Source organism: Megascapheus bottae, chromosome 27 (genome assembly GCF_031878675.1).
Source record: "Megascapheus bottae isolate mThoBot1 chromosome 27, mThoBot2.hap1, whole genome shotgun sequence".
Taxonomy (NCBI): Eukaryota; Metazoa; Chordata; class Mammalia; order Rodentia; family Geomyidae; genus Megascapheus; species Megascapheus bottae.
Genome location: NC_143535.1, coordinates 2,895,548 through 2,908,379, shown reverse-complemented (window position 1 = coordinate 2,908,379; position 12,832 = coordinate 2,895,548). Strand labels below are relative to the sequence as shown.

General features: G+C 49.9%; 1 protein-coding gene across 1 annotated transcript in view; it reads left to right on the top strand.

Annotated features, from left to right (window-relative positions):
* Ubash3b (ubiquitin associated and SH3 domain containing B) overlaps positions 1 to 11,452 on the top strand; it is a 68,774-nt gene extending 57,322 nt beyond the window's left edge. Inside the window, exons 6-14 of the mRNA XM_090319296.1 lie at positions 440 to 648; positions 1,894 to 2,026; positions 3,246 to 3,366; positions 4,739 to 4,861; positions 6,391 to 6,483; positions 7,671 to 7,815; positions 8,529 to 8,635; positions 8,756 to 8,865; positions 9,956 to 11,452. Coding sequence (XP_090175422.1) covers positions 440 to 648; positions 1,894 to 2,026; positions 3,246 to 3,366; positions 4,739 to 4,861; positions 6,391 to 6,483; positions 7,671 to 7,815; positions 8,529 to 8,635; positions 8,756 to 8,865; positions 9,956 to 10,093 — 1,179 coding nt within the window. The 3' untranslated portion in view covers positions 10,094 to 11,452. The remainder of the gene's footprint in view (positions 1 to 439; positions 649 to 1,893; positions 2,027 to 3,245; positions 3,367 to 4,738; positions 4,862 to 6,390; positions 6,484 to 7,670; positions 7,816 to 8,528; positions 8,636 to 8,755; positions 8,866 to 9,955) is intronic.
* Positions 11,453 to 12,832: the final 1,380 nt, after the last annotated feature.

Here is a 12,832-nt window from a genome sequence, read left to right as displayed (position 1 = left end):
TTTTACAGAAAAATGATGAAATAAGTCTTAACTTTGGTGTCCCTTGTAAAACAAATGAAGATAGGAAATACTTTCCTGGTAATAAAAAACAGATGTTTTCTAAAATATCTTTGGACCTATGGCTGCGGTGTTTATATAGAACTAAACAAGAAGGATCCCCCAAAGTGGAATAAATCCCATGGCAAGGCCTGTGGCTGTCCCTGAAGCTCTAAGAAAGAACAAGTGGGAGATCTAAGAAGGATGGCTTTCTTGTGGAGACCTTGGGGGAATGGCAGATTCGGAGCAAGCTCGTTGAAGGCAGGGACCCATGCTGTCTACACAGCCGAGTGCATAGCCAGAGCAATTCTTCATCGCCCAGAACACACAGCCCCCCCGCCCCCCAGCCAGGGCTCACGTCAGTGGACACATCAGGGTCTCACGCTTTCCTCTCCGTTTCCAGACGTTACAGGTGACCTACCCCTACACCCCTCAGAACGATGATGAGCTCGAGCTGGTCCCCGGGGACTTCATCTTCATGTCCCCTATGGAGCAGGCCAGCACCAGCGAGGGCTGGATCTACGGCACCTCCCTGACCACCGGCTGCTCCGGCCTCCTGCCCGAGAACTACATCACCAAAGCGGACGAGTGCAGCACCTGGATCTTCCACGGGTGGGTGGACGCTGCCTGCCCAGCCAGCTGGGGCTCAGGAGGCGGCTGTAATAGTACACAGAGCTCTCCGGTGGGGAAGGAGGCCAGGCTGGATTGTCTCCAGATTGCCAGGAAATGGGCTGGCCTGAGGCCTGGCAGGCAGGAGAAGTGCCTGGCTCTCTCCACCCTCTCTCCCTGTCCAGTGCTCTGTCTGAACAACTGATCAGACTCACACCAGGAGTGGGGGTAGGGGAGGGGCTGTCAGGCTCACTGTGAGTCTGCTACTATTAACATCTGTCCACCTTGTCCTGCTGATTGTTCAGAGCAGCCCAGCTTCCCAGGGATAAGCAGAGATGGCCTGGCAGGGTGAAGCACAAGACAGTGCTCCATGTGTCCTGGCAGGCTGGAGAGGAGGCCATGGAGGGGGTCAAGCAGAGATGGCTCCGGGCCTGAGCCTGGCATTGCTCCGTGCTCTGGGCAGCTGTTCTCAGATGCACACAGGGTGGGCCTGGCTGTCCTGGGGGCTTGATGAGGTGCCAGTGCATCCTTGTCCAACCCTTCTGGGCCCAAGACAGGCAGGCGCCTGTGTCCCGCCGGGCCCCAAGAAGAGGCTGTGGGCGCCGTCACCTCACCCTGCGTTTGGCAGCTGGCATTCACTTTTTTTTTTTTCTTGAGTGGATAACCCCATGCCTCCAAAGAGGACCTTGGGTTCCAGGGACAGGCAGGAAAGGAGCGGCTGGCTGGCTGCTCATTGGAGGAGCTGCAGGGAGAGAGAGGAGCGCAGGGATGGCTCCCCCGCGGAGGGACTGAGAGCTTGTGAGAGTAACTGCTCCGGGAAGCCAGCCTCCCTTTGATTTTAAAACACAAAAAAAGTAAAACTCCCTCTTACTCTTCAGATGTAAACTGCCATGGAAAAGATTAAAGGCCACAAAGAAAATGTTTCTTTAACTGGAACCCTAAAAGCAGCTGGAAGCAGCAGTACCTCAGCCCTTCACACGCCACTGTTGCCAGCCATGCCCCGGGCATCCACATTCCCGCACAGAGGGGTGCTTGCCCCTGTTCTCTGCACAGAGGTCTGTCTCCTCCTTGATTCACCAGAAGACTTAGGATGAAACAGGAAGGGCCTTCCCAGGGGCCGACTGCTCCCACTCAGCTTCCCATCCCCGCTGCTAGACCAGAGATGGGCTCCAGAACAAGCCTCATGCTCCCACGGCCTGGAGCGCCATCCATCAGCAGCAGATAACACCCTCCTCTCTTCCCCTGCAGCTCTTACTCCATCTTAAACACGGCATCCTCCAGCTCGCTCACGTTTGGGGATGGACTCCTAGACAGGAGGCAGTATGAGGACCAGGGTTTGGGGGACACCACGCCTCTTACCATCATCTGCCAGCCCATGCAGGTAAGGCTGGCCCTGCTGGCCTCGCTCGGGACCAGCAAGATGCTCTGCATGGCTCTGTATTGAGTCTCGGCCTTGCCCTCGCCATCCCAAGGGGGAGAAGGCACACAGCGCCGCAGAGCTGGCATAGCCAGTGGAGGCCAGAGTCAAGCGAGCCTTACTGTTGAGGCCGGACTGGGAGGGAAGGTTGTGGTGGGGAGGGAAGAGGCGGTTTTCCTGCCCACGCAGGACGGATGCCTACGGTTCTGCTTTGTGTGCCGGTTTTTGTCAAGATGAAAGGGCACAGCAGCAGCTCCGTGAGAGTAGAAGTAGTAAGAGTTGAATGGATCTTGGGGCAGCTTTGCCGGGAAAGGCTGGAACCAGGAGGAGGGCAGCGTTGAGCCGAGCAGAGAGAGTCGAGTGGAGGATGGAGAGCGAGGAGCATGCAGGCTGGACCCCAGGGTTTGAATGAGGGAGTAGGGAGAGAGGGCACCACACCAGTCCACACAAAAGGTATGGCCAAGCAACTTGCAGCCAGCGGAGAGTGTTGGCAGCCAAGACACTGCCGCCTGCTGATGCTGCCAGAAAGAAGGTTGTAGAAACGACCACAGGCTCCACCAGCAGCTGGGGAAACCACGATCCTTGGACTCCACTTGTTCTCTTCATACCCGTGCCATCTCTGTCCTCCCTGAACCCTTTCGAGAAACAACCAATGGGTACAGAGTGGGAGGCCAGACCACATGGCAAATATCACATGCAAATCAGGGCAGTTGCAGGCAGTGCAGAATATAAAATAGCCATTTTGGCATTTTGATGCTTCTTTTTTCTTTCAAAAGACCATGTGGTCTGCTGGCACACTTTAGAAACAAGGCGGGCAGGTAGCAGAAATGACAGTAGACGATGCCATGCCCCGACGCCCCGGCCCAGGAGTCCTCAGTGACCGTTGCTCACTCCTGTGGCAGCAGGGGCTGCGCACACAGAAAACAGCAGCCACGGCCATGAGCATCAGCACGAGCTTTCGCAGTCCCGCTTTTACGAAGCACCTGTCATGTGCTTCATCTAGCCTTGAAATAACCTGTGAGAGCTATGGGCCGTCTTCCTCCCGTTTGATAAGTGGAACAGCCCAAATTCAAGACAGGCTTGGGTCTTGTTGGTAGGACCTCGCCTCTCCAAACGCGGCCCTCCTGGTCTGGAGGTGTCTTACTAAGCTACTTCCTGGCCCCTTCTTTTTCCTTCTCCACAGCCCCTGAGAGTCAACAGCCAGCCTGGGCCCCAGAAGCGATGCCTTTTCGTGTGTCGGCACGGAGAGAGGATGGACGTGGTGTTTGGAAAGTACTGGCTGTCACAATGCTTTGATGCCAAAGGTGAGAGCTCACGGTCACCCCTCCTCACCCCCAGTCACGATTCCACTCTCTGTTCCTTCCATTACCTACATTCAACCACCGCCTAAACGTAGAAGGTGACAAATTGCAGAAAGAAACCACTCAGGCCTTTTAGGGTCCCTTCTGAGTCATGGAACTCCACCCTGTCCAGCCACATCCTGCCTGCGGGACTCTTCTGTGCCCGGAGTGTCCATGGGCCGTGCCTCCCGCCTATCTGTCCACCGCCAGAAACCAGGTTGGCCCAGTACGTGGTATTCAAGTAACCCTGACATGGTGGCTGGCCAGAGTCCACGGCCACAACTCCGTTGGTCTTCCTCACTGCACGGGCTGGCTCTGTCGTATTTCACATCCCAGCAAGGAGCGTAAAGGAGACACCTAGTAAAAGACACCGGCGTGACAGTGTGTCATCACAGAACATCTTGGTTGCCATGCTAGTTTCTTACTACTGCTGCTAATCTCTGACTGTGCCTGACTGTTGAGTTCAACTTCACCACAAGGTACATGAGAACAGGCATGTGTGTACAGGCTGGTTCTGTGTGTGGCTTCCATCATCCACCCAGGGGTCACAGAGCACAGCCCCTGCTTATATAAGAAAGGGCTACTATGGTCCATGCCCTGCTCAGACCTTTAGCTCGTCACAGCCCCTAGGGGGCGTAGTCAAGCTACACTCACCTGCACAGAATCATTAGAAAAATGCCTGTAATTCCTTTCTGCCCCTTCCTCTCTCCCCCACCCACTTTCTTTCTTCTTTTGCCAACCCTGGGGCTTGAACTCTGGGGCTGGGCTCTGAGCTTTTGTTCAAGGCTAGTACTCTACCATTTGAGCCGCAGTGCCACATCCAGCCTTCTCGGAGGAGTTTATTGGGAATAGACATCTTAGGGGCCTTCCTGCCTGGGCTGGCTTCCAACTGTGATTCTCCTCCATCTCCTGAGTAGCTGAGATGACAGGCCTGAGCCACCTGCCCCTGGCGGATGCCTGTAGCCTCTAAGTCCTTGTTTGTCTCGAGTTTTAGGGAACAGATGTAAATTTCTGTCCCCGTTCTGTAACCCAAATGCACTCACGACAGAAGAGGTTCCATTTTCGTTGGAGTGGCTTCTTAACCCAAGGAGGCTTGCCTGTCGAAGCTTTTATCTCCTTCAGAGCGGCTGTCTGCTGTTTCCACGTAGAAACTGTCACTAAACCCTTCCATCCACAGTTGATTGAAGACAGTATCCTGTGCAGCATTGCCATCAGCCCTGGGGAGCTCACATCCCATCTCTCTGGCCAGGAAGGACGGGGAGGGGTCTGGACCAACAAAGAGGGTCCTAAAGGAACAAGGGACTCATGGGAACATTGTGTAACCTTGCTTTTCCAGGTCGCTACATACGCACCAACCTGAACATGCCTCTCAGCTTACCGCAGCGCAGCGGGGGCTTCCGGGACTATGAGAAAGACGCCCCCATCACTGTGTTTGGATGCATGCAAGCCAGACTCGTGGGTAAGCATTCTAGAGGGGCTCCCAGCAGTTCCTGACTCCTTTGTGAAGAAGCCCAGGCCCTGGCTGCATCTGTATACTTCCCATGCTCTCTAGAACTCTCCTAGATGGAGGCTATCATCAGTCTTCCAGCAGCCAGAGGTGGACTATCCAACCACGAGTTAGGGACACCCAGTGGCGAGTGTGACAGGCAAGCTCACATCTCTGGTGTGGAGCACAGGCCAGCTTCTAGTGGATCAAGACAGCAGCATCTGGCATGGTGAGGAAGAAGAACCTTATAAGTGCCAAGTTCACAGAAGCTAATCACTGTTCCAGAGGTCTCAGTTCTTTGCAGACCTGTGCCATGCCCACCACGCAGAGATGAGGCATTTTGCTGCTCAAACGCTGAAAGATACACAGTCATTTACTTTGTACAAGTTACTACATTAGGCTCTAGGAGTAGAAGCGTAAGTCCTCACCCATTAGAAACAGAATTTGGAAACATACACAGGGAGAGACAGAGAGAGAGCACCATACAAGATCAGAGACAAGAGAAGAGAGGTGAGCTAGGACCTGAGGAAGTCGAGAAGGAGCAGGAGACAAAGGTATTCTCAGTCTAATGACAGTGTAAACAGAGTCATCCAAGTAAGAAGTAGTCTTCAGAATGAGTGCAGGAGAGTAAAGTGGCTCATACCTATTGTCCCAGCTACTCAAGAGGGGAAGGTGAGGAGGGTCACTATTCAGAAAGACAGCCACAGCAAAAGTTAGCGAATTCCCATCTCGGTTATCAAAGCATGGATCTCAGCTTCTTAGATCTCAGCTACTCAGGAGTCCTGTGTAGGAGAATCACAACCCAAGGCCAGCCTCCTTCAAAAGCAAAATCTTATCTGAAAGTAACTAAAGCAAAAAAAGGGGGGAGGGCATTGAGAGCATGGTTCAAGTTGTAGAGCATCTGTCTAGCAAGCACAAGGTTCTAAGTTCAAATACTAATATGACAAAGAAAAACATGAGGGAATTATCACTTTGTCTCTAGAACTTAAATTCTAAGGTGGGGCAAGAGACAAGGTTGGAGATGGACATAGAGAAGTTTCCAGAAGACCTTCCCATGAAGGCAATTGAGGCTTCCCTGGTGGAGAAAAGAAAGAATCCCATGAGGAAAGCATTAGGATTTCTCTGGGATGCACAAGAATCCAGCAGGGTGAAATGCAGGTCAAACCCACCATGCACTTTCACCCGTCTCTCCTGTACCGGTAGACAGAGGTCACAGCATTATCCTGTGTCACGTCAGGGCCATGTCCTGTCCCCAGGTCTCTTCTGGGAAGATGTTTTCACTTGTTGTCACCAGCAAGAAAGAAACCAAAAGTCAAGAGAGAGTCCATCACTCAGCCCCTTCCATAGCAACACTGATGAGGAGTCGTTGGCCCAGGGTGGCTGCTGCCAGCTTGCATGGGCCTCACGCTGACGGGGTCCCTAGGGTCCCTGGGGTCTGCTCCAGTGTCCACAGCGGCCATGCAAGCCTCTTTGACTGCATTCCCTTTGCTTTTTCTTTGCAGGTGAAGCTTTGCTAGAAAGCAACACTGTGATCGATCACGTCTACTGCTCCCCATCCCTGCGCTGTGTCCAGACTGCCTACAATATCCTGAAAGGTGACAAGCCGGCGGCACAGCTCTGTCTCCGGGCACTGAATTCTCACGGAATTAGGGAGTAGTCACCCAGGGAAAGCTTTGAATCTGGAATTTCTAGCAAGCTGTCTTTTACAAGATGACCTAACTCACACAGATCACAAAATCATACTCTGTCAACCTAAGATAGATAAAAGGAAGTATTACAATAATTCCCCCCTTGAGGGTTTGAAGCCATCTTGGATGAATTGTGGGATTGTGAAATACCCACAGCATAGAGAGCCGGGACCCGTTCCTTATCTCCATCATTTCACTGGCTCTGAGCTGTGGATAGCTGGTGTCTCAAAACAGTTGCAGGGCTCCTGTGAATCTACAGTCTTCCTTATTCCAGTTTCTTTAGTGAATTGGAAAGACTTGAAAAGTGCCATGGCTCTAAAGATAGTCCACGTTAAGCTGCAAGCTTGCATAACAGGGATCCATGTTCACTTTGGGGGGGGGAGAGAAAGAGAGAGAGAGAGAGAGAGAGAGAGAGAGAGAGAGAGAGAGAGAGAGAGAGAGAGAGAGAGAGAGAGAGAGAGAGACTGAGAGACTCTGTATACTTGAACCAAATAAGCCAGTTGTAGATAAACCTGTAAATAATTTGACACTGCACTTGACTCCACTCTGTAGCCTTAAGCAACCTTCCCTTCATTGCCAGTTCCTACTCTGAGTTCCTACACTATGCAAAAGGAAGAAGATGAAGATGAAGAAGAAAGGAAGAAGAGGAAGAGAAGAACAACTTAGAAATATTCAACATTAAGATTTCTGATGAAATGAATCATTTACATGACATTCAAATTCAGTGACAGCCCTTGGACAGCAGTGAAGGCTCAGAGAACGAACATCTCAGGCACCCAAAATGCAGAGCTGTCCCAGGAGTGGATGAAGTGCATGTGTGCTGACTGGCAGGATTTCTTTCCCTTAAATCAGATCCCATTTGTAGCCTGCATCCCTTGCGGCGGTGTGGCCAGAGCCTTAAGCTCCTGTGCAAACACAGCAGTGACACAACTTGTCCAAACCCATATGTGTCCACTTGTGGACATACACACAATATAATCTAATGGGAAAAGGAAAAACCAACTTGGATTTTTTTTCAGTTGTTTGTTCTATAATTTTGTCCCCACCAAGAATGTAAGATGTCTCCATTCTCTTCATGTTCTTCTACATCTAAGGTTTACAGCAAGACAATCACTTGAAGATCCGGGTGGAGCCTGGCCTGTTTGAGTGGACCAAGTGGGTTCCCGGGAACAGCTTGCCTGCGTGGATTCCTCCCTCTGAGCTAGCTGCAGCCAGTCTGAGCGTTGATACAACCTACAGGTAACGGCTACGTGAGGTCAGCAAGGAGCGCTTGTGCACACTGCCTCCAGACCTGGACTACGAGCACGCCTGGGTGCCCTAACTCCGGTGACAGTCACACTGAAGAGTGTGTGAGAGCGGGCCTCAGGGAAGCACATGGGCCAGCACAGGCCATGTGTTCAGCCTGCAGAGATCTGGAGACGCTGAGTGCATCCTGCCAGGGCCTAGTTCTTGGGTTTGGTGGTTCACCATTGTTATGAACTGCTTTCTGCAAGCTTAGCCTTCTTTCTTTCTTTCTTTCTTTCGTTCGCTCTTTTAATGGTGCTAATACTGGGACTTGAACTCAGAGCCTGGCTTGCTTGACTCTCTTCACTCAAGGCTGGTGTGCTACCACTTAGATCACACCTCTACTTCTAGCTTTTTGCTGGATGAATTGGGGGTCCGAGGCTCACAAATGCTTCCACCCAAGCTGGCTTTGAACTAAGATCCTCAGATCTCAGCCTCCTGAGTAGCTAGGATTATAGACGTGAGCCACTGGCACCCATTAAGGCTTTGAATCCAGCCAGGCAGAAAAGTCCTGAAGCCTCTCCATCTCCTTCCCCTCCTTTCCAGGGAAATGGGTGACTGGGTAATATGGTAGTTGTGGAGAGGTCTTAACATAAAAGCTTCTGATACCAATTGCTTCACCTCAGGATTATAGTGTTTTCATTTCCTTTGTTTCTTTTCTCTTGCAGACCTCATATTCCAGTCAGCAAATTAGTGGTTTCAGAATCCTATGACACATACATTAGTAGAAGTTTCCAAGTTACGAAAGAGATCATAAGCGAATGTAAAAGTAAAGGTAGGTGGCATTATTCTGGAGGCCTTCCTCAAACATCTGGACATTTCCATTCATGATGCTTGGACATGCTTGGATGAACTTACACAGCCTGTGTCTTCTCATTCCTGCCTTTGTCCCCAGGGAATAATATTCTGATTGTGGCCCACGCATCTTCCCTTGAAGCCTGCACCTGCCAGCTTCAAGGCCTATCACCTCAGAACTCCAAGGACTTCGTACAAATGGTCCGAAAGGTGATTCATTCTCCTGTTTATAGAGCTGTGGTTCGTAGCGGTTCCACACAGTTCAGTGAATGGCTGGTAGCTAATGTCTTTGACGGACCTAGTTCTGCAGAGCGGGGCTTCATTTACTGATTGACTCAAGCAAGATCTTTGGCTGAGCCTCCTGTGTGAGGCACTTGGCTAGGCCTGGAGTAAGAGAAAGGGATGCGTTAGCACTGATTCCAGCTTCTAGGGACCCAGACTTCTGGAAGTAACCAGGAATGATGGGCTGCGAGGAACTTTGGGATGGAGGAGCAGAGGTCAGCCAAAAACACGGCTGAAAGCTTAGCATGCAGAGTGGTCCTGGCCAGCCAGCCAGGGTGACACCATTTTTTTTTTAATTTTTTTTTGCCACTCCTGGGTCTTGAGCTCAGGGCCTGAGCACTGTCCTTGGACTTTCTCAAGGCTAGAGCTCTACCACTTGAGCCTCAGCACCACTTCCAGCTTCTTTCTATGTATGTGGTACCGAGGAATCGAACCCGGGTCTTTCTGCATGCTAGACAAGCACTCTACCACTAGGCCAAACTCCTGGTCCAAGGATGACACCATTTTTTTAAAATGAATTGATGAATCTTTTCCCATTGTGTCTAGGATAATTTCAGAAATGTCTAAGGTACCTTGGTAACTTTGTCAGTATCTTATTGTGCCTAATTTAGAAATTACAGCTCATAGGTATGTAAAGACAGGGCAGACAGTATCTAGAGGCTTTAGTGCATCTTCTGGGGGGAGTGCCCCCTATGCATAAGGGGGGAACACTGTGTAGATATTGCCCTACCTCAAAAAACAGCAACCCGTGACAATTACTTGAAGTAAGAGAGCTCTCCTGGAGGAATCCTTCCAATAAACATAATGGCTTTGCCTCTAAGTTATCAGTTCTATCCATTGTTCATTGGCTTTGGATGGGGGTGTGTTTCTAAGAGACCCTTCTTCATTCCTGATAGAGGAGCTGTAAGGTGGCATTTCCCTTGGCCTCTCTGGACCACCCAGGTACCTTTGTGTCTAGACGAAAGGAAAGTATTCTTCTGTCTCCAGTTTTTTAATCCCCTTACTGCTCTGCTTGCAGATCCCATACCTAGGCTTTTGTTCCTGTGAAGAATTGGGAGAAACTGGGATATGGCAGCTCACAGACCCGCCCATCCTTCCTCTGACCCATGGACCGACTGGGGGGTTCAACTGGAGGGAGACCCTGCTGCAAGAGTAAAGCCACTCGAGGACAGACGAGCCGAAAACCTGTGGAGAAGCATGTCTGCTGCGGTCCCTCGCCGAGGACTCTGAATCATTTAGCATTTTCTTTTTCACGCTTAAGATTCTCACAAGACTGTAGATGTGAGAAAGGCACGATTCTGGGGGAAATCCACACTCTGGACTCTCACCTAGCTAACAAAACTTTGGGGAACTGTCTTCCTCGCTCGGGACCCTTGGTGCAGCACAGACTGCATTCTTCCTTGCAGCCACACATGGCTATGGAGTCTTAACCCTCCCCGAGGGAGCTGCCCCCATTCTCCAAAGGATGAGAGAGTGATAACCAGGCACCGAATTCACACTGTGGGGACTGGGTTTTCTTCTGATCTCCCTTGTCTTCAAATTAGGCCAAGCCAAGCTGAGAGATGCTCAGACCCCACAGTGTTGTCTTTGGGTTGTGCATCTGATCCTACCTGCAGCAGACACCAGCAGTGTTCCAGAGTCAGCACGCTGGCTCTAGCTACCTGTTGAGGACTTGGCATTTACCCTGGTACCATCATACCTTTGCCACAGCACCTGGTCCCTCTTGCTTCTCTCTGGGAAATGGAGAGGGAAAGCCCTTTGGCTCTCCCGAAGCACTTTGTGATACTCAGGAGGCTGGCTAGGACCAGGTGTCATCTTCAATGGTAGGTGCAGAAAATCTGCAAATTAGAGTTCTCCACATTGTAAGCCAGTGAGCATTAGCACCTCTGCAGGGCCACGATTTGCCAGGGTTTGGCCCCTCCACTGCAGACAGTGTTATCTGATTCATGGCCCAGGCCCTCTGAAAGGCCAGGGCAAGCACGGGGTTAGAGTCAGCCAGAGGCTGCTTCTGTGCCACACAAATGTTTTTTGGTTTTTTTTCTAAACTATAGCAAGGGTCAGGCTGAGGCACACAGCACTCGTGAGTGCACCAACGCCACCAGCGATGCAAGACCAAGTTAGGGGACTAATGTGAGACTGCACTGCTACTTGGGCTGTCTTCCTCGGTCTTGTATTTCTCTGGTAATTTAGAGTAGATAGGAGGTAGGACCACTTGGACAGAGCTGGAGGGCCACAACCTATCCTCACTCATGGTCCCCACTTCCTGAATTTAGAAGGAGGATTATTTAAAGAAACAATAAATGACAATCAAACCAAAAACATCAGTTATCAATGTCTATTTCGTGATATGGCTAGCTGGCGGTGTGGGCCCTAGGCAGAGACCTGGTGTGATGTCATTTGCAAAGTGAAATCTCAGCCATTTCAAGGGACCATTGGTGTGAAACAAATCTATGTCATAGCCACAAGATTTTTTTAAAAACCCAGATGTACCAAACCTGTGGGATAGAACATAGACCTGTGCATAATGTGATGATCTTTGGAAAGAAGAGAAAGTTAAAGGTCACTGGCTACAGAAAGTAATCTATTTAAGTCACCTACAGAAACATGCCATGGGTTTTACATGTTAAGAAAGCAACTGTAACTTCTAGCATTGCACAAAGGTTGATCCAGTTGCTGGTTATAAAAGTAACCCTGTGTTGATCTGTTCATGTGTTGAAACCTTAAACTGTCTGGAAGTCCTCCTGTTAAATGTGTCCACAGAAATGCCTCGATGCAGCTAACCAGATGCTCCCTGCGATTCTTTCCTCTGGTGTTCGTATTGGTGTGAATTTACTGTTCAGGCAGATCTACAGTGTTTGTTAGATTCCCATGCATCTTCCTGGGCTTGTGTACTTGTATGTAGACTTCAGCAAAATCAAGTTCAGCATAGACTAACTTCTCCCTTCCTCCCTGTTGGTTCAGTCCAGAGATGGCCTGGTAAATAAACAATGGGCCTTAGTCCAAGATGGACAGGCACCTAGATTACAGGAGCCAAAGGAGGCAAAGATCTGACATTAGTTACTGAATCATTTAGGTGGAAGACCCTGAATACAATTGGAGGAAAAATTTGCTCCTCTGCTTGAATTATCCAAATGGCTTATCAGAACAACAGAATGGTGTGACTTGACTTTAAAATCTCTGTGCACATTCACTCACTTAGAAAATTAAATGTGCACTCCAGCTGGGAAATCATGTTGAATTGATATGTAATTTTTAAAAAGATGACTATAATAACAGATTTCATGTCATGCAAAAAAAATCTATATGGCATTACAACCTGATGTTTAAGCTGACCAGAGTCTAATATTTATTATATCAGATGATATATCTAGAAGTACAGATAAGAGAGGGAGGGGAGGAAAGGAAGGAAGGGAGGGAGGGCAGGTTCATGGTTTATACAGAAAGATTCTCCCCCTCTCCCTCCCTCCTGGCCCCCCAAAGCTATCTGAAATAAACCAGAGGAAGTGAAGTTTCCATCTGGGATCCCAAGTCTGAACCCATGTCCTGCTTTTCTGAATATTCCCCACTAATCTCCAGTGCCCTGGCATTATCCCCAGTGGATCTTGGTTTTCTGTGCTTTCCATGTGCCATGTCTCCTACAGAGGACTGGAATCTTGGCACGTTTTGATACATTGGCTGGACCCTACATTTTGTCAGGCTTTCCCCACCACCAAGCCTGATAGCCAGGAGCCAGTTATTGCTTTGTCCTGCCTGGGGTTCAGGTCCAGTGTTCTCCTTTTACATTTAGATTCATTGAATCTGAATGGCTGGTTTGCTGGCCATCCTGTGTCTGCAAGCAAGATTCATTTTCATCCTGCAGCAAAAGGGTTGGAGGACTTTCTACTTTTTATTTTAA